Source organism: Emys orbicularis, chromosome 7, assembly GCF_028017835.1.
Source record: "Emys orbicularis isolate rEmyOrb1 chromosome 7, rEmyOrb1.hap1, whole genome shotgun sequence".
Classification (NCBI taxonomy): domain Eukaryota; kingdom Metazoa; phylum Chordata; order Testudines; family Emydidae; genus Emys; species Emys orbicularis.
In genome coordinates, this window is record NC_088689.1 from 88,660,124 (window position 1) to 88,681,271 (window position 21,148).

The 21,148-nt window shown below is 44.6% G+C and overlaps 1 protein-coding gene across 1 annotated transcript in view; it reads left to right on the forward strand.

The window, feature by feature from the left end:
* The first annotated feature begins 211 nt into the window (after window positions 1-211).
* Window positions 212-21,148, forward strand: part of PRKCD (protein kinase C delta) — a 68,126-nt gene continuing 47,189 nt past the window's right edge. Inside the window, exons 1-3 of the mRNA XM_065407300.1 lie at window positions 212-326; window positions 8,365-8,564; window positions 18,697-18,757. Coding sequence (XP_065263372.1) covers window positions 212-326; window positions 8,365-8,564; window positions 18,697-18,757 — 376 coding nt within the window. The remainder of the gene's footprint in view (window positions 327-8,364; window positions 8,565-18,696; window positions 18,758-21,148) is intronic.

The following is a 21,148-nucleotide window of genomic DNA, read 5'->3' on the forward strand; positions in this document are numbered from 1 at the left end:
GCCCCTAAATTTTTACCATGCAAGTTTTGCACATTCAAATAGATGCATTAGCAAAAGTTGTAAGGGCAAATTTAGAGGCTGGATTTGGGGGTCACTCTGATTGAGGAACCTCATATTAGATTTTGGTTTTCTTATCTGCTTCAGACCAATTTTTTATTTTAGGTTTTATATTTTCTTTTGTTCACCTAGGTTTGTGCCACTGTTGTGAGCAATGGCTCCCTTCTTACGGATATCTTTCAACTCATTTGAGCTGGGACCTATGCAGAATGAAGGGGAGCAGCTGCAGCCCTTCTGTGCTATAAAGATGAAAGAAGCTTTGACAACAGGTACAGTAATGACTGACACATTTCTGGACTTAAATATGCTTATTAGAAATTACACACTTGCTGTGGCAGGGCTGCAGGACTCAAGACTCAGTCCTGCAAGGTGCTGTGCACTCTTGTCCTGATCCTGCAAAGCACTTAGAAGCGTTGGCTTCACTTAAAGAAATGTGAGAAGTTCCATTGACTTCAGTGGAGTCCATGCTTTTGCTGGATATGGCCCAGATTGCTCAGTGCTTTGCAGGATCAAATCCTTCCTTATTAATTTCCTGTTTCTCTACAAAAAAGAAATGTACGTGGCAAAACTGTCTAATTGTTCTATTTGCATGGGGTGTTGTGGTGACTAGATAATGAGCTAATGTTTGCAAATCCGCTGTCTGTGTGTTTTCTAAATTGGTAAACTATGCTTACCTGAAAGTTTTGGGAGAACTGTGGTATCCTGGAAAAGCACTCTAAATTGCATTGGGATGAGAGCCCTTTTTCTCAAATGCAGGACAGTAAATGGCTGCAGTGCATTAAATGAAATATATGTTAGTGGGAAATTTGGTTTATTATTATCACCAAAGGTTCTTGATAGGAATTAATTTGTTTGGAACTAATTGTATTCCATGTGAACATGTCCCTATGAGCACATGTAGTATATTTACATGGGTGTTAATGCAACACAAACAATAATAATTACTTATGGGATGGTGGGAGGCAAGTTCTTTGACCTTCATTTCAAAATTAAATTAGTACAGTATGGCTGTACTAAACAAAAAAAAGTTAACATTTTTGAAGAATTTAGAGGCCTGTAGAAACTGTCTTCCTATAACACTGGTCTACAATTTTTGAGAAGTCGTCTGCTTCAGAGATAAAATGTGCTATTTATTATGTATTTTGATGTGCTGAATTCAAATATGACAATTAAAACAACTGATTGGCTACTGTTTCTACGATATTTAAGTTTTTACATTTTATGTCTATGTATATTGTGTAGATAGTAGAGTTTTAATCATAAATTGTAAACCTAGGTCTTTTCATGTGTTTATGGTTGCTTTACATGATAATATTTCACCTGTCCTGTTTATGTAACACTTTAAAAATCAGCAAAAGGGTTATATAAATAAAATTTATTATGAAGCAAAAGGCAAAACACTATTATGTACATAGTTTAGTCCTATTCAGTGTCTACTCGGCACTTCTTGGCTTGTCTCTTGTATTCATTAAATGGAGCATCTCTTGTCACTGTCCAGCAATAGTCTGCAAGCATTGATGGGCTCCATTTGCCCTGATAGCGTTTCTCCATTGTTGCAATGTCCTGGTGAAATCGCTCGCCGTGCTCATCGCTCACTGCTCCGCAGTTCGGTGGGAAAAAAATCTAGATGAGAGTGCAAAAAATGTATCTTTAGTGACATGTTGCAACCAAGGCTTTTGTATGCCTTGAGGAGGTTTTCCACCAACAACCTGTAGTTGTCTGCCTTGTTGTTTCCGAGAAAATTTATTGCCACTAACTGGAAGGCTTTCCATGCCGTCTTTTCCTTGCCACGCAGTGCATGGTCAAATGCAACATCTCGAAGAAGTTCACGAATCTGAGGACCAACAAAGACACCTTCCTTTATCTTAGCTTCACTTAACCTTGGAAAATTTCCACGGAGGTACTTGAAAGCTGCTTGTGTTTTGTCAGTGGCCTTGACAAAGTTCTTCATCAGACCCAGCTTGATGTGTAAGGGTGGTAACAAAATCTTCCTTGATTCAACAAGTGGTGGATGCTGAACACTTTTCCTCCCAGGCTCCAATGACTGTCGGAGTGGCCAATCTTTCTTGATGTAGTGGGAATCTCTTGCACGACTATCCCATTCGCAGAGAAAACAGCAGTACTTTGTGTATCCAGTCTGCAGACCAAGCAAGAGAGCAACAACCTTCAAATCGCCACAAAGCTGCCACTGATGTTGGTCATAGTTTATGCACCTCAAAAGTTGTTTCATGTTGTCATAGGTTTCCTTCATATGGACTGCATGACCAACTGGAATTGATGGCAAAACATTGCCATTATGCAGTAAAACAGCTTTAAGACTCGTCTTCGATGAATCAATGAACAGTCTCCACTCATCTGGATCGTGAACGATGTTGAGGGCTGCCATCACACCATCGATGTTGTTGCAGGCTACAAGATCACCTTCCATGAAGAAGAATGGGACAAGATCCTTTTGACGCTCACGGAACATGGAAACCCTAACATCACCTGCCAGGAGATTCCACTGCTGTAGTCTGGAGCCCAACAGCTCTGCCTTACTCTTGGGTAGTGCCAAATCCGTGACAAGGTCATTCAGTTCACCTTGTGTTATGAGGTGTGGTTCAGAGGAGGAGGATGGGAGAAAATGTGGGTCCTGTGACATTGATGGTTCAGGACCAGAAGTTTCATCCTCTTCCTCTTCCTCATCTGACTCAAGTGAGAATGATTCTGGTGCATCAGGAACCGGCAGTCCTTCTCCGTGGGGTACTGGGCGTATAGCTGATGGAATGTTTGGATAATGCACAGTCCACTTTTTCTTCTTTGACACACCTTTCCCAACTGGAGGCACCATGCAGAAGTAACAATTGCTGGTATGATCTGTTGGCTCTCTCCAAATCATTGGCACTGCAAAAGGCATAGATTTCCTTTTCCTGTTCAACCACTGGCGAAGATTTGTTGCACAAGTGTTGCAGCATATGTGTGGGGCCCACCTCTTGTCCTGATCTCCAATTTTGCAGCCAAACTAAAGGTGATAGGCTTTCTTAACCATAGTGGTTATACTGCGCTTTTGTGATGCAAAAGTCACTTCACCACAAACATAGCAGAAGTTATCTGCACTGTTCACACAAGTACGAGGCATCTCTGCTCACTTTGGCTAAACAGAAATGTGTCCCTTTGCAAAATCAAACACTGACAAATAAGAGAGCACGACACTGTATGATTTCTAGAGCTGATATAGGGCAATTTGTTCAGCAGAGTGATGTAAGCTTCGTTATGATTGCATCATCCATGACTTCTAGGAATAACATGATGCAATTCATATCATGTATGACACAATACCAGCTTCAGATTGCATCATTCATTGTTTTGCCTAAAAAGCAAGTACTGTCCAAACCCAGTCATAGATTTATTCATAGATCCAGTCAAAGATGTATTTTAGTCATTTCTGGTTTAAATTGAGATCCCTTCCCTTTATAACTCACTTATCCTCCGCCATTCCCAAGTCAAGGGTCGTATATACTGACCCAATAGCATATCTTGAAAACTAGAGCCAATCAATAATTTTAAGCATCATTTTCGTTCTCGGTGACCCAGAATTAGTAAAGTTTGACTACATTTATTTCAGAAGCATTTTGGCTGTAGAGCAGTGATTTAGGCCCATTTCTTCCTATGATATTTAGCTTGTGGTCGCTCATGATAGCTGCATTGAGTGGGCAGTAAAATTATAGGAATTGCTATGCCATATCAAACCCAAGGGCCATTATTCTATCTTTGACAGTTGCCAGCACCAGATCCTGCAGAGAAATAGCAAGAAACACCACAGTAGGCAGATGTGGGATAATCTTCTCCCCAATCTATAATCGATAGAGATTGTCTTAAGATCTGACGCATGAGGTTTTACATCCCTCCTAAAAATTGTTAGAATTAACAATAACTGAATATTCTTGTTACCTGCATAAATATCCAATCCTTTTTTGAATCTTGCTAAATCCTTGGCCTCAGTGATTTCCTGTGGCAGTAAATTCCACGTGCTGTGTGAAAGTGTTTCCTTCTCTCAGTTTTAAATGTCTCAACCATTCCAGTTCCTTGCACATCCCCTTTTTCCTGTTCTGTGACAGGGAGAACAGGCACTCCTGATTTCCCTTCTCTACACCATTCCTTATTTTATGTACTTTTACCATGTCTCTTTCTTGTCTCCATTCTAAGATAAACAATCCCCATCTTTTCAATCTCTCTTCATGAGAAGTTTTTTCCAGGCCTTTGATCAGTCTCATTGCTCTTCTCTGAGCCCTCTCGAACCCTGCAGTTTTGTTGGTGGTGGTGGGTTTTTTTTGAGATGCAGTGACTGGTTTTGCACAGAGTGTGGTCCTACACAGCTGCTAAACTGTAGGGTCAATAACAACACACCAGGATGGGGCAGTATGATGCTTTCTCGGGGTACCCAGGATTGTGAGTCACCTTGTTACCCTCCTGCCTCAGAAGGAGAGTGAGACTTCCTTGTGCTTAACTGGGTGTTAGCTACCCAAACAATCTCCGCAGGGCTCTGCCAGCCCTTGCTGTGCCTAGATGCATGCCAGTCCCCAAACCTCCTTGAAGCATTCCCCTGCATGGTCAGCACTTAGCCACTGGACACTCTCAGAAATTACCAGGTAAGCTGTCCCCAAATAACAGTGCACGCATGAGCTTCTTTGATTCAACTATAACATTACAGCACAGAGATATGATTGTTTTCACTATAAATATAAGTTTATTATCAAAAGGCTAAAATTTAGTGAGTAAGGATAACGATGGAAACAGAAATGTGTATATATAAAACTAAGTATAATATGCTTCATAGAGTCTCAACTTAACTTCATCAGGCTAAAACCTTTGACTAAAATAGTTTCTCAGCTAAAGTAATCTCTCAACGTCTCCAGCCAACATGGCTTGGATCCCTCTTTCATGAATTCAAAAAGCACTGACCTTTTTGCTTCCTCAGTGAAGGACGAAAAGGTGTCCTTTTTGCCTTCCCGTTATATCCCCAAAGTCAGTGTTTTGTCCCCAGAGTCAGGATGACAATTGTGGTTTATTCCCATGTGTGCTGACTCCATGTTGCCTTCACATCCTCATGTCGCTGTCATATGCAAACAGGCTTCCATTGTGTTAGCTTACAATACTTATTTTACATGTGAACCAAGGCAGACGTATACATCCTTTGTCTGGTCAAAACCTGCTTGTTAAGCCTGTTTTGATTCAGTCTTTAAAACATATTTCCGTGTGTGTGTGTGTGTGTGTGTGTGTGTGTGTACACATATACACAGCTCTGTAAATATCAACCCTACATACATCTCACAATGATTATGAGGATCAGTATGACATAAGCTTTTAGTAGAGACCTCATTTGATGGTCTTTGCTTTCATAGTATTTGTGCAATGTGGTGGGTGTAGTGAGTTTGTCAAGCCAGTCAGAAGTTACTATTACAGAACAATTAACCCTTTTGCCAGTTGGCCTTGAGTGGTTCTTAGGGTCACAGGCAGTAAGGTGACACAGAACAAGATCCAGCAACCTCCTGCTGAAAATCCTGTTTTAATGGGGTTGGAAAAAAGAGGCTCACCAGGGGGCTTGAGCGCCTCCTGTCGGGTGGGTGCGAACCTGCACACACTCTCTTCGTGGTGCGCCACCCTTCCCCCCCCCCCCCCCCCGTCAGCTGTTGCCCTTGTCAGGTGGGTCTTCAGTGGCTCAGCCCTCCGGCCGAGTCACACACAGTCAATATGCGTGAATGCACAAACCCTTTCTGGGATAAAAGGTCCAACAGTTGAGAAGGACTACTGAGGAAAGGGAGAGAAAGCAGGTGCAGTCTCAGCTTTCCTTTCCCTTCCCAATCTCTTTCTCCTTTTGGAGTGGTGGTGGATTGGGCCTTTGCAGTGGGAGAAAGAAGCTCATTTCCAGTTTTCATGGGTGTGTTCTGTGGAGCTAGAGGGTGTCATGAATAATTTTGTTTGGACTTAACGTTACCGCATCCTGAGTAGGGAAAAGATCATCCCCTGGGACAATATAGAAACACTAGAAAAAGTAAATTTGCATGGGGTTTGGGATTAAGCAGATTATAAAACATTAAAAAGTAATTTAAAGAGACCCTTGTAAATAGACAAAATAGGAAAGGACTGAACATTCTTCTCTATTGCTGTTTGTCAGTGACATTGATGTATTAATATTTGTAGGCAGGTAACTTGATCAATGACAAATCCTGACTAATATGAATTATTTTAAATAAATAAATAAATAAAAGTCAGCATGGCTCGGTGGAATCTTTTCCAGCAACTCTGGCTGCTCCTTCAGTCTTGAACATTTTTAAAGAATACGTACATGTGTAAAATACCTATTCAGTGTGTAAACTTTAAACAAGTTTCCACATAGAATTTCCACAGGAAATGGATGCCTGCTAGTGTTTAATAGACTTTTGTTTAGTTAAAAGGTTTCTAGAAGCCTGGGAACCTTTTTTGTTCTGTGGAATGGTTTCCCCATGCGCAGTGCTGTAATTTCTGTAACTCTGCTGTAACAGAGCACTTTTAATGGGACTTATAAGATCCATATAACAGACCTAAAAAGACAGGGATGGGTGCATATATTTCTTTCTATATTGAAGGATCTCTCCATTAATATTACTCTTTCTGATGTTCCAGGAGCAACTTTCTATAGTACAGTGCTTTCTGAGATGAGGGTTCCGTTTTTAACAATCAGATGACTAGACCGGTCTACTGGATGTGCCATGCAGAAGACCTAGTCTTGATGGCCAGTTTCTTATTGCCCAGTGCAGCAGAAACTTCAAGCAATGGGGAGATAGCATGCTCATCCCATAGACTATAGGAAGTGTCTTGTGGTTCAACAGACACCCTTACACCTAATTAAGTACAACCATGTATATCGCCAGTTAGCCATTCCTATCTTTTGTTTGAAAGATGATCGTGATGTTGGAGAAGAAAAACATGGGTATTATTATTATAATAAAAGTTCTGTCTAACTTAGGGCTTTCTATAGTTACTCTCACCATCTGTTTATCTAAAAACTTTCATAGTAGCTATAGAGAGTGCTGAGTTCTGGAAGGAACTTTTGATAAATTGAAACCTTTGCTATGATTAGCTGTCTACAAGACTGAATTCCAGGTAAAAGCTTTTGAATACAAGTAAAGGAGAAAAAACAGACGGTCATAACAAAATGCAGGAGATACTCAGGTGGCTGTTTGTGAACGTTTTGAGAATGTCCTTTGGCAAGCAGACTTAAGCTTACTTGTCAAAGCTGTAATTTGTAATGCTGTTCTTGGCAGGCATTCCCTAAGAAAGCAATACTAAGGTGTTAATCTTTCCTGCTGTTTAGACAGCTCATCACAATGAGCAGAGTGCATCAAACAAACTGTTATTGAATTAATACAAACTTAACTTGGAATTCATGCTTCAGAAAGGTGTTTAGATAATAAGGGCCCAACCCTTCCCTCATTGGAGTAAACAGGAATTCTACCAGTTACTTTGATGGGAGGAAGATCATGGCCTAACTTCTTTGGGTAGGGGCTGTTCTCTTGTTCTGGTTTGTACAGCACTAGCACAGGAGAATCCCAGTCGGTGACTAAGGCTTCTCTGCACCATGTTAATACAAATAATAATAATAATTGAAGCACATGCATGCTGTACAGCAAGAGGGAGGTCTTTGAAATACTTTGAAAGCTGTAGAAATCATGACTGGATCAGACCACAGTACTGTTTAGAATGCCTTTTCCCTATGCTGCTTCTGAATAGAACTGTGAGAAGAATGTCAGAATAGGTTAGGAGACTAGTTAATGAGATTTTTCAGCTTCAGGCCACCAGTTGGAATTCAAACTAGGCCAGCATTAAACATCTCTTAATTTGTCATCTAGTGGTGGATGCCTGACGTGAGAAGCTAGTGATCTAATCCCCATCACACAATATACTAATGCCTTCTGGGCATTTTCAGCAAACAGTCTAATGACTGAACTGAATGTCCATGAACACTGAACTACCCTCTGAACACTACCATATAGCTCTTCCCTCTAGATCCAAGTTGATGCACATTTGCATTTTCACTGCTGGTGCCTGTGCTATAACTGATATGTGGATGAACATAACTCTCAAGGATCAGAGAGTTTACCAATGTTTGAATATTTTGGTGCTTATCCGGGTGGCAACCACAACCTCATGCTTTCTGAGGTTCTCTCCTGCTTATGATTTCATAGTAAGGGTCATCTCAATGTTGTTTTTCCATTTAAAGTCAAATCAGATATTGTCATATGTAGAGCCATCACATACCACTTACCCCACTTTCTGTGCGGTTTTCAGAGAGGGGAAAAACTTTGGTCCAGAAGAAACCCACCATGTACCCAGAATGGAAATCTTCCTTTGATGCCCACATCTATGAAGGGCGTGTCATTCAAATTGTTCTCATGAAGGCAGCAGAAGACCCACTGTCCGAGGTTACCGTAGGGGTATCAGTCTTGGCAGAGAGATGCAAGAAGGGCAACGGTAAAGCAGAGTTCTGGGTAAGTGTGAAGATGAATCCGTTCAAAATCACTCTTGTGTTTTTTGTCTTGTTTGATTTCACTCAAGCTGAACAGACATGCCATTTCTCTTTTAAAATACGAGTGTTTGCTCCCTTTTGACATGCATGGCAGTCTGTCTAAGTAAGACAGTTATTTTAGAATTGCTAATGATGTAGATAATGAAATGTCAATGTCCATGAAGTTGATAGTAAAATCCTAGGCTTCAGTGTCTGAAATAATGACCCGTATCACACTCAGAATTTATCTTAAAAGGTACCACAGACTATGAGTGTGATCAGCATATATGTTAATAGAGTTGGATTATCATAATTAACCTGTATATGATAAAAAGTGAAGCTAATTCTAAGTCTCTTTCATTTTGTGTATTGCTTTTCAAAAATAATTTCTACTTGTGCTGGAACAAGTTGTTTCCTTCCTTCCTGACTCCTTGCTATTTGATCACCCTTTCTTGCCCTCATGTCCTGTGACACATGCAGGGCCAGTGCAACCACTAGGTGAACTAGGCGGTCGCCTAGGGTGCCAAGTGGTTGGGGGTGCCAAAAAGCTCCCTCCGTATTTCCCCGGACATGTACTTTTCATCTTTAAATAGCCGTCTGGGAGGAATTGGTAGAAAGGTCCGGGATTCCCCCCCCCCTCCCCCACATGCAGAGTGCAGCGTGGCTGATTGGGCACCTGGGCCTGATTGAGCTGCTCCCATTGGACTCCAGCAGCCAGAGTCCCTCCCCTACTCCCCCCTCCCCCTGCCTCAGCGCTGCGTCGCCAGCATTCTGCGGGGGAGGGGCTCTGCACTCGGCAGCCTGTTTGGTTTGGCTCCACGTGGAGCCAGCGGCTCGAGCGGCATGGTGGTAAGGGGAGTCCCGGGGGGCTGGCGGGGGGAGGGTTGGATGGGTTGGGAGTTCGGGGGGGGGGCTGTCAGGGGGCGGGGGTGTGGAGAGGGATCAGAGCAGTCAGGGAGCAGGCAGGGTTGGATGGGTCAGGAGTTCTGGGGGTCCTGTCAGGGGGCGGGGAGTGGTTGGATGGGGCAAGGGGTGGCTCTATGTATTTTGCCGCCCCAAGCACGGCAGTCAGGCGGCTTTCGGCGGCATGCCTGCGGGAGGTCCGCTGGTAATGCGGATTCGGCGGCATGCCTGTGGGAGGTCCGCCAGTCCCGCGCCTTCGGTGTACCCCTCGCCGAAACCGCGGGACCAGCGGACCTCTCACAGGCATGCCACCAAAGGCAGCCTGACTGCTGCCCTCACGGCGACCGGCAGGTCGCCCCCCGCGGCTTACCGCCCCAGGCACGCGCTTGGTGCGCTGGTGCCTGTAGCCGCCCCTGGATGGGGCGTGGGAATCCCGGGGGTATGTCTGGGGGTGGGCATATGGATAAGGGTTGGGGCAGTCAGGGGACAGGTAGGGGGTAGGATCCTAGGGGGGCAGTTGGGGGGGGTCTCAGGAGGGGGCAGTCAGGGGACAAGGAGCAGGGAGGCTTAGGTAGGGGGTGGGGTCCTGGGGGGCAGTTAGGGGACAAGGAGCAGGGGGGTTGGGGGTTCTGAGGGGGGCAGGAAGTGGGAGGGAGTGGATGGGGGCGGGGCTCTTCCCCCCCCATCCTCTTTTTTGATTGTTGAAATATGGTAACGGCAGGGAGGAGCCGCCTTCTGGAGGCACCGGAGAGCCAGAGCATCAGCTTGTGGGGGTGGCGAGCCCCAGCCATGGAGGAGCCGGCGTGGCACAGGGAGGCAGCAGCCCTGCAAAGGCGACGGCACTGCTGGCAGGGAGCAGCCGCGCCCCTGCCCCTCCTGCCCAGGCTGTGGCCCGGCGCCGTCCCCCCCCCCCCCCCGGGGGGCTCCTGCAGGCTGCAGCAGATGCATGCGGTCGGCGGCCCCCGTGCGCCCCCCAGGTCCCCCCTCGCCACGCTCGGGCTCTGTGGCTCCTCTGTGTGTGTGAGAGCCGCCGCTGCCTCTCCTGGGGGGAGGCTCCTCCATGGCTGGGGCTTGCTGCTGCTGCAAGCAGGCTCTCCAGTGCCTTCAGAAGGCGGCTCCTCCCTGCCGAGCTGCTGCAGCGGCCCAAGCCTGGCAAAGCCAGTGAGTGGACTCGGGCGGGGGCTGCCGGGGTGGGGTGGGGAGGGCTCGCGGGGGGGCTGTGCACACTCCAGGGGAGTTCAGGGGGTGGGGAGGGGGGAACTTGGCCCCTGGGGTCTATAAAGGCTCGTTGGGATTTGCCCCTCAGTGAACAGATGTGCGGGGGGGGGGGGGCACAAGGTGGAAGTTTCGCCTAGGGTGCAAAATATCCTTGCCCCCGGCCCTGGACACAAGTGACCAGTTCTGTTTACAAATGCAGTTTTGAATGCCTTGTTTCTAAACAAAAGCTCACTGTTGCAATGATTATCATTTTGTCTCTGCTATTTACATGGCAAATGATTTGCAAACCTGTTAAAACTTCCTCATTAAATAAATAGACGATAAAAAAATCTTTTGGATGCCACTGTCTCATCTTGCCCTTGAGTAAAGAGCAGCTCTGTCTTATGGGATGAGGGTCTGGTTTATCTCAAAAGATTGAATGTTTTCTCAGTAGTCCTGTGGTCTCCATATGTATTATTTTACTAAATGAGTTCTCCCATAAAACCTTGACTCAAGCATAGAAAAATAACAAAGTAGGGGAACCTTGTGTGTAAAATGGCTTCAAGTTAGGCAATATAAAATTCATCAAAACTTTCATAATTGCTTCATGACATTTTACAAATTTCCTAAACACAGTTCTGAGTCTGAGTTAATCATTTTGGAAATGATTCTGGGTAGACATTGAAAACCTCAAGTGACAAAAAGATGGAAACGTTCAAAATTATGTTTTCAATAGAAATGGGATCAGAACCCTGGATCTGAACATCCAAACATCTGGTGAAGTTCAGATCAGAATTCAAACTTTGCAGCCTGGGCAGTGATGAGCTGCCAAAATATTAACAACCGGTTCCCTCCTCCTCACCCCATGAGGCGGTCGTGCCCCCCCCGCCCCCCCAGGACTCCTGCCCCATCCAACCCCCCACGTTCCTTGACACCCCACCCCCGGGGACCCCTTCCCCATCCACCCCCCTTCCCTGTCCCCTAACTGCCCCCTGCTGCCCCATCCAACCCCTCCTCTCATTCCTGATGGCCCCCCGGGACCCCTGCCCCATCCAACCACCCCTTCTCTCTGTCCTGACTGCCCCTGGAACCCCTGTCCCTGACTGCCCCCCACCGCCCCATCCAACACCCCTGCTCCTTCCTGACTGCCCCCCCCGGACCCTTGCCCCCATTCAATCCCCCTGTTTCCTGCCCTCTGACCGCCCCGACCCTAATCCACACCCCCCCCCCGCCCTCTATCCAACACCCCCTCCCTGCCCCCCTTACCGCACTGCCTGGAGATGGGGGCTGTGCCGCCCGGCCAGCCGGAGTCGGGGCCGGGGGCTGTAGCCGCGCCGCCCGGAGTTGGGGCCGGGCCGGAGCCGCGGGCCATCCCGAAGTCGGGGCCTGAGCAGCGGGCCGTCCCGGAGTTGGGGCCACGGGCCGTCCCGGAGTCGGGGCCGGGGGCCGGACCAGAGCCATGCGGCGCCTGGAGCCCTCCTCACGCCCCCCACCCCAGCTCACCTGCAGGAAGCTGCTGCTTCCTTCTCAGCCCTCCCAGGCTTCCCGCACGAACAGCTGATTCGCGGGAAGCTGGGGAGGGGGAGCCTTCAGGGGAGGAGGTGGAGGCGGAGCCGGAGCGAGGTGGGCTGGGGCCGGGGGCAGGGCAGGGCAGGGGCCGGTTCTAAAAGGGCTTCTATATTTAACAACCGGTTCCTGCGAACCGGTGGGAACCGGCTCCAGCTCACCACTGAGCCTGGGTCCATCTCTAATATTTAATATATTGATGTTTTCATTTGATTAATTTGACTTAACTGATTGTTCATTAACTAAAATCCCAACTGTCATATTACAAAACTGTTTCCCCTTCCCCTTCTACACTTTCATAGTTTCATACATTTGAAGTGAACAAGGAAATATTTTTCTAATGCATTTGTGATTTCCCCTTTTTCCTCATTCACTGAGGTAGACCAGACCCTAATCCCATAATACAGAGCTGCTGTATCACTCAAGGTCGAGATGAGTTAGCGGCATCCAACAGAATTTTTTTGGTATTTTGAAGTGCTTGTTCTCATTACTTACAGCAGTGGCATAATCCATGTTTAAAATATTAGTGGGTCTCTGCATATTAAATCAGTCATTCAGAACTACATGCCTAATAATTCAGAGTCTGTAAGATGAGGGAAGTGCTTATGCTTGCCATAATTTGGATGGGACCTCTCCATTTATGATTGGGGGCACCCAATTATGATTGTACCTAGTAAGAAAGTATGGATATATATATAGTCTCACCTAATATGCATGTAAGGGTAAAAGTGGACTCCAGAGAGCTCTACCGGAAGGCTGCTGTGTCTGATAATACAGGAACCTGTCTATCTCTGCCCATGAGAGAGACAAGATACATGAGGTAAACTTTTATTCGCCCAACTTTTGGTGGTGGAAGGGACAAGCTTTTATGCTTCACACAGCTCTCCTTCAGGTCTGGGGAAGGTAACCAGTTCGTCTAAGCTAAATACAAAGTGGGACAGATAGTTAAACATAAGGGGTGCACATGTGCTGTAGGTGTCCACTTAAAATGATGTGGGCAATTAAGGGTTAACAGTGGAATGTGTTACAAATTGTGGTAAGGAGCCATAAAACCAGTGTCTTTGTTAAGTCTGTGGTTTTAGTGTCTAGCAGAGTTATGAATTTAAGTTCCCATGCTTGTCTTTTGAAGGTATTACGCAGGTTTCGTTTGAGGAAAAGGACTGAGAGGTCAGTATGTTGCTTTGTGAAAAGTGTTTTCCCACGGATGATATTGTGTTTTTTGTCTTGTATCGTTTCTCTGAGTGAGTTTATTCAAGAGCATAGTGATTGTTCAGTTTCAGCCACATAGTTGTTTTGGGGGCCTTTGATGCACTGGATGAGGTACACCACAGGTTGTGATAGGTATGTGTGAGGCCCACTGATCTTGAAAGATGTGCTGTGGTGTGTATTGATCATCAGAACAGTGGAGATATGTCTACAGGTTTTGCATCTGCTGTTCTGGCAGGCTCTGGTGCCGCTTTTAGTTAGTGTGTCCTGGTCTGTGCAGAACTTGCTTGTAATGATGACCGTGGTGAGGTTGGGGGGTTGTTTGAAGTCCAGAAGTGGGGGGGTTGGGATGTGGTCCCCATCAGGTATGGGTTGTAATTGTTTGATGATACCCAGTATGGGTTCTAGTGTGGGGTGGTAGGTGACAAACAGGGTTTTTCAGTCAGTGATTTTTTTGTATTGTATTTTGTCTTTATTGAAGCAGGTTCTCTCAGGGTATTTGGGTGGTCTGTTCCAAGATGTGATCTACTTCTCTGTGGAGAGAAGTGAAGGCAGATTTAGTGTTCAGTGAAGGCAGTTTTAAGTGCATTTAGAGTATCCCAGTCTTCCTCTTCGGAGCAAATTCTGCAGTATCTGAGTGCCTGGCTGTAGATAACCAATTTCTTGGTGTGTCTGGGGTGGTTACTGGATCTGTGGAGGGAAGTGTGGTGATCCATGAGTTTCTTGTATATAGTCAATTTTAGGGTTCCATTTTTGAAGCTAATGTTGGTGTCCAGGAAGTCAATACTAGAGTGGGAGTGTTCTAGAGTAAGTTTGATGTATGGGTGGTGGTAGTTAGATTTCCATCACAACTTCATGAGGGAGCTTAGACCATCTGTTCAGAGGATGAAGAAATAATTAATGTATCTCAGGCATATCTTTGGTTTTGTGGTGCATTTTTCCAGAAATTCTTCCTTGAGGTGGCCGTTGAAGAGGTTGGCAGATTGGGGAGTCATCTTAATACCCATGGCTGTTCCCATGGCTTGGACAAAGTGTTTGTTGTTAAATGTGAAGGATGAAATGAGTTTGATGTTTGTTGAGAGTGGATTTCTGAGCATTGTACATTATCTTGTAGGGATTTGAGGGAGGCAGTGATACCGGCATGGTGAGGGATACTGGTGTATAGGGAGATGACATCTATGATGGCAAGGATGGTGTTCTGTGGGAGGTTGATGGAGTTTCTGGAGGAAGTTGATAGTGTCTTGGAGGAAGCTGGCCCTTTGTGTGGTGAGTGGTTTGAGGATGGTTTTGTGTATCCTGATATTCCTTCAGTAAGAGTGCCATGGCAAGATATGGGTCTGCCTGGTTTTCTTTGTTTGGGTATCTTGAGAAGCAAGTAGAATGTCCCTTAGGTGGATCATGGGGGACGAGATGGTAGTTTTTCTTAGAGATGTTTGGGGAAGGATTTGATGGTGTCTTTAAATTCCTGTGTAAATTGTGGGGTGGTCTTTGCCTTCTTTATAGTAGGTGGGGTCAGAGAGTGTCTGTTGGCCTCACTGGCACAGCCATCTGATTAAGGACTACAATGGTGCCCGACTTGTGTGCTGGTTAGATTACTATCTGGTGGTTGGAATTCAAGGATGGTATAGCTGTTCTTTGAGTGGTGGACAGATAGTGGTGAATGTGATGTTTTGTTGAGGAATTCTGCCGATTTTTTTGTTCCTGAAGCAATCAATGTAATGATCCAGTCTGTGCTTTCGTCCGCTGGGGGAGGGTCCAGTCAGATTATTCTTTTTTCTTGTGACCGTCTGTGGGGATGTGGTAGTTGAGGGGGGTGTCGTCTTTGTTGTGAAAGAATTCCTCGAGGCAGAGTCAGCAGAGGAATGTTTGTAGTTCTCCACATGTTATTTCCAGTTCAGAAGAAGTTCAGTTCCTTGGAGAGTATGGATAGTTCAGTTCCAGTTAGGGGTAGTCTTGATAGATTGATGATGTGAGGGTAGTGTGTGGTGTCCATGTAGTAGATCTCTGCCTTTCCCAACATGGCTAGTGGGGTGAGTTTTAGAGAGGAAAATTTTAGTCAATGAGAGTGGGCTGACCTGACCTCCTTAGAAGCTCGTATGTTATTCTGACGTTTAAAGCTTGCATCAAAGCAGCTAGGTTTTCCCAGAACTCAGTTACTCAAGGAGAGAGTGTACCACTGGGTGTCTTGGCGTGGGAGGAGGGAACAAACAAGTGCCAGCTTGCACAGTGAGTTCGAGTCCTCCTGCCAGTGCATGGCAGGATGGCTCAGGACAGTTGGTGGAGAACAATAGTGGGGAGTATTCTTGTTGCTGCTCTGAAGAGGAGTGAGTGGAGTGCATAATTTCTTGGTGTGTGCAACACGCTGCAGTATATGTGCTTAAAGGCAGAGGGTTGGGAAGGTGGTTTGGTTGCATCCATAACCAACAAACCACTCCCCCTCTGGGAAGCAGGTGTGGTGGTTTCATGGGCCCCTCTTAGCCCTTTCTGAATGCTATTTATATAGGCCCAGGGGGTTGTTACATGCATCTGTTGGGTACAGGAAGGCCTTTTGCACCTTTTACAAGTACATTTCTGTAACACAGAGCAGGATTTGGCTCTCAGCAGATTCCGATCAATGTGGCAACAAGTATTTTAACTGCACCCAGTAATACAGACACAGCAAAATCTAAATGGTGCAACACAGGATATTTCACCACAGGATGAGGCTTGATTGTATTGCTCCACTAATGTTCTGAAAATGGATTCTGCTGCACTCGAAGGCCTCTTCTCACCTTGCTGAAGGAGAGAGAGAGCCTTAACCATTAGGTTCTTCCCCAACCCAGACTGACCATCCAAAAAAACAGTAGAGGCCAGTGAAGACCTCATCTGGAGTACTGTGTCCAGTTTTGGGCTCCACACTACAAGAAGGATGTGGAAATATTGGAAAGAGTCCAGCGGAGGGCAACAAAAATGATTAGGGGTCTGGAACACATGACTTATGAGGAGAGGCTGAGGGAACTGGGATTGTTTAGTCTCCAGAAGAGAAGAATGAGGGGGGATTTGTTAGCTGCTTTCAACTACCTGAAGGGGGGTTCCAAAGAGGATGGAGCTCGGCTGTTCTCAGTGGTGGCAGATGACAGAACAAGGAGCAATGGTCTCAAGTTGCAGTGGGGGAGGTCTAGGTTGGATATTAGGAAACACTATTTCACTAGGAGGGTGGTGAAGCACTGGAATGCTTTACCTAAGGAGGTGGTGGAATCTCCTTCCTTGGAGGTTTTTAAGGCCCGGCTTGACAAAGCCCTGGCTGGGATGATTTAGTTGGGAATTGGTCCTGCTTTGAGCAGGGGGTTGGACTAGATGACCTCCTGAGGTCCCTTCCAACCCTGATATTCTATGATTCTATGAAGACCAATGAGAAGGAAAATGACATTGCTGACCATGTCTTCGTGTGTGTTTGCACTGTACTGAGCACTGTTCAGGCCCTGATATTGGTTGTGGCTTTTGGACACTACCATACTATAAGTAGTAATAAATGATAACATGGGAAACAGGGTGAGGAGAGAGTATCTAGAATGTGAGTCCAAGACGACATGTCATTCCGTTGATGCCAGATGCACAGTGCTACACACACCAATATGGTAGCAGTATGCACTTTAAACTTACAGAGGTATAGAAGATAATGGGCCAAACAGGGTTTAGAGGACATCTTTATTAAAACAAGCTTAATTCTAATTTCATTTACATATATTGCTGGGATACAATATTAAAGTATTTGTTCACCCTTTGTATTCCAATGTAACACTTTCAAACTTTGCACAGTGACCTTGGGTTCCCTGTAGTTCTTCAGACCTGCATGTTTTGTTTTTTGGAAGTTAAAAATAAAAAAAAGGTGAATTTGAGCACAGGTGAATGGTACTGTATAGACAGCATTGTAGACTGAAGTCCTCTATTATCCATGCAACAGGTACAGTGCAGGCAGCAGCTGTGCAAGCTTCCTCCATATTGCGTTAATCCTGACCTGAACGGACCATATCTAGGTACGAGAAGGTAGTTCAGTCTCCAATGATCTGTCTTAGGTCTGCCTGCAGAGACCGCCAACCAATAGGAGTTGTGGTGTGAATCCTTGTCCACCACTAACTTTATATAGACCAGCAAACATTCATCACATGGTAATGACTTTTGGTCATTAACAACCATCGTCTGATTTTAACCAGTGACCTAGGGATGAAAAACTCCATTCTCCCACTACATTTCCTTCTACCATCCAGCTCTCTAGTGATCCTTATGTGGTGCCTGGCCCTGACATAACAGAGGAGAAAGTCAGAAATGCAATCCAGGAAATGAAGAGTGGTAAGGTAGTGGGACTTGATGAAGTGATGGTGGGCTTGATGAAAGTCTTGGGCGAGAGAGACATAAAATGGATGAACAGAGTCATTAAAACCATATGGCAAGACAAGAGAATTCCTGAAGACAGATGCCAGTCTATGCTGGTCCTAATACATAAGAAGGGAAGCATCAATTAACATGGAAACTGTTGATGGATAAAGCTGTTGTTGCATGGGATGAAGATACTGGAAGTGAGGGATAGGAGAATGATGGAACCCCTCATTGAACAAAAAAAGTTCAGCTTTAGGAGAGGGCGCGGTGCCATCTTTGTAATTTGGCAAGGGATAGAAAAGCAGTTAGAATACCAACAGGATAGTTTATGGAGTTTTATCGACCCAGAAGGATGCTCACACCAGCCTGAGGTTTAATAACTATGGTGCATGCTCTGTACAGATGACTTAAAAGAGTGATCTGAACATGTTTTGGAAAAACAAGTCCCTTTGAAGTCTAAACCACACTGCACCAGTGGTTGGCCCTAACTCCCCCTGCTGTTTATCATACTGGTGGACTATGTCAGCAGGAAGATCAGTGTAAATCAAAATTAAGAAAATAAAAAACTAACCACTCCGTCAGTTGTCTTGATTACAGCAGAAACAAAATAAAAAGCTCAACAACACTTTGACTGTACTGCGTGGTCTGTCTGACACTGGTACATCAAAGCAATGAAAGAGGTAAGAAGAGATAAAAAGGAATAAAGTTGGCATTGTCACTGCAATGAAATATAAGGGTTTTGGAGAAATATCCCTGTTTCCAAAGTCGTGATCCTGTAATTTTACTTAAATGACACTTTCTGATTCTATTGAGAAATATCAATTAAACTAAATCATGGCAATTATCCTATCAACCCAATAATTCACTATTTGTCTTTCCTCTCACAGCTTGACTTACAACCGCAAGGGAAGGTATTGATGGCTGTGCAATATCTTCTAGAAGATGCAGGTAAAGTAAACGTTTTATTTTTGTCAAGTACCAACATTTGTAACGTTTTCTTATATTTTGTTTTCTACAAATGAAATCACATTGTGGAAAGTGCATTGTTCCAGGAAAATTGTACTCACTGGAATTTTCTAATGTATGAAGTTATGCTTTTGTAATTCCATCACTTTATGCAAGACTAGTCTTGGGTGCATATCTAATGTATCTATCTCAGATACCTATATAGCCTCCACTGCGGTAGCATTTAAGCACCTCACAATCTTTAATGTATCTTGGCTGACAACACCCCTGTGAGGTAAGGAAGTGCTGTTCTGGAATTGAGGTACAGAGAGGTTAAGTGACTTGTCCAGGGTCACACCGGAAGTTTGTGGTGGAGCAAGGAATTGAACACGCATCTTCCAAGTCCCAGGCTAGTGTCCTAACCACTGAAGCTAAAAACCATTTGAGTGAAATAATTGAATGTGTGTCAGCATGTTAATAAAGTCAGTGCTGTACCATTTTATTTTAAAGGCTGTAAATTTTGTATATATTGGGAAGGAATGAATATAGTTTATGGAGGAAAACTAGGGGTAATGGGATACAATTAAGAAAGGGGACATTTAGGCTGAAAAATGGGGAACATTTCCTGACAGGCTGTAAATAACTTCCTAGAGGAAGTGGTAGAAACCCCATCACTTGGGATGTTTTAAACTCAGACTGAACAGTGGACTTTTAAGTATGCTCAGGGAACAGTCCTGCACTGGCAGAGAGATGAGCTGAATTACCTACCACTGATAGCTCTCATCTGTCTCTGTCTTCTATGGTTTTATACTGTGTCTCCAGTAAATTAGAAGCCGTAGCACTATGTGACCCACTCTGTCTCCAAAATAATTGTGCCTATTTGGAGATGGCAAAAAGATTCATGTCATGGTTGGAATGAAACTCTGTTTGTTTCATTTCTACCCACACACTTAAGATTAGAAGAGTTTAATACAGTTTGAATTTCATTTCAAAATATTTGCACAACTCTAATTAGGACACTTTCACCTGCAGATCACCAGTTCAAATCCCATCTAGTTTGGAAATGCTTTGCCACCTGCAGTTTGTTTGACCTACACAAATGGAGCTGATGGACTCAGCCCAGATCTGTTGCTATTAGACAAGTGTTGACATTTAAAAAATCAGTCCCCTAGTTAGCAGTAACGCTTGTTGGAATTCCCAAGAGAGGAACAAAAAACTAAACAGACTATAAAGACCAGGTTGAAACACATTCATGGGGGAATGATGGGGCAGGAAGACTGTACTCTTGTTACATGTGGTGTAACTATTCTATGGATAAGACATACAAGCTTCTTTCTCCAGGACTCCCCATCTGGCAATTCTCCCTGCACTTGTTACTCTATGCACTCCCCATCTGTGGCCACATAAAGTCCAAATATCTCTTTATCAACTTCCTTCTGGCACTGGAAGAGGAATCTGGACTGGAGGGTGGGTGATATCTCTACAAGTGTGGGGTCTTTTTCTAGTCTCTCAACAATGCATTCATTCAGCCAGAGTTCCTCTAGGCAGCATTCACTGACTTCTTGGACTATTCATATAAATGGGCATTGTCTAGAGTTCTCCATCTCTGAATCCTTTGTTTTGACCCCAAGACCTGCACCCTCATCCCTGCTTTTTTTCATTCTTTGTCCCCCATACTTAGTTAAATCCTGGGCTGTATAGCCCCTCCCTTACTTGAGAGATAGGACTTTGTTCTTTGGTGGGCTCCACCTACTTACCCAAGATTCAAATAGGCTGGCACCTTTGACAAGCACTACATTTGCACAGAAAAATAAATAAAGGAAAAAAGTATTTTTAGTGGAAAAGAATCTGCTGCAGGTAATCCTTTTATGTTCTAGTTATACATAAAAGATATTTTAAAAGAATGTCAAGGAAACGGGAGTTTAAAAAAATCAAGCTAAAAATGATTCTATTGTAGTGAAATGCTTCAACATGAAGTCCTTTTGCACCACATGTACCATCTGTGTGAAACCTACTGTATGGTTACTAAAGATAAAATGTGGTGTGATATGTGTGATCACAGAGTTCTCGTTTGGACATACCATTAATGATTGTTCTCTTAAGTAACAAAACTTTGTAAAGCAACAAAATTTGTGCGAATCTGAAGGATTTATGAACAGAAATCTCTTCAAAATCTGAATGCTTTATATATAGTGGTCAACACTATTCCAGTCTGGGTTCAAAGTGGCATCAGGGAAGTGTGTTAGGAAACATTTATCTTGGTCCACACACATCGCTGGTTCACATGCAAGATTGCTGCAGATTAGAGAGTAGTACTATGACAGCATATGACTTGACACAAACAGGGATAATGCATAGAAATCTGATGGTCAAAAGCTTGCAATGTTCTGGGCT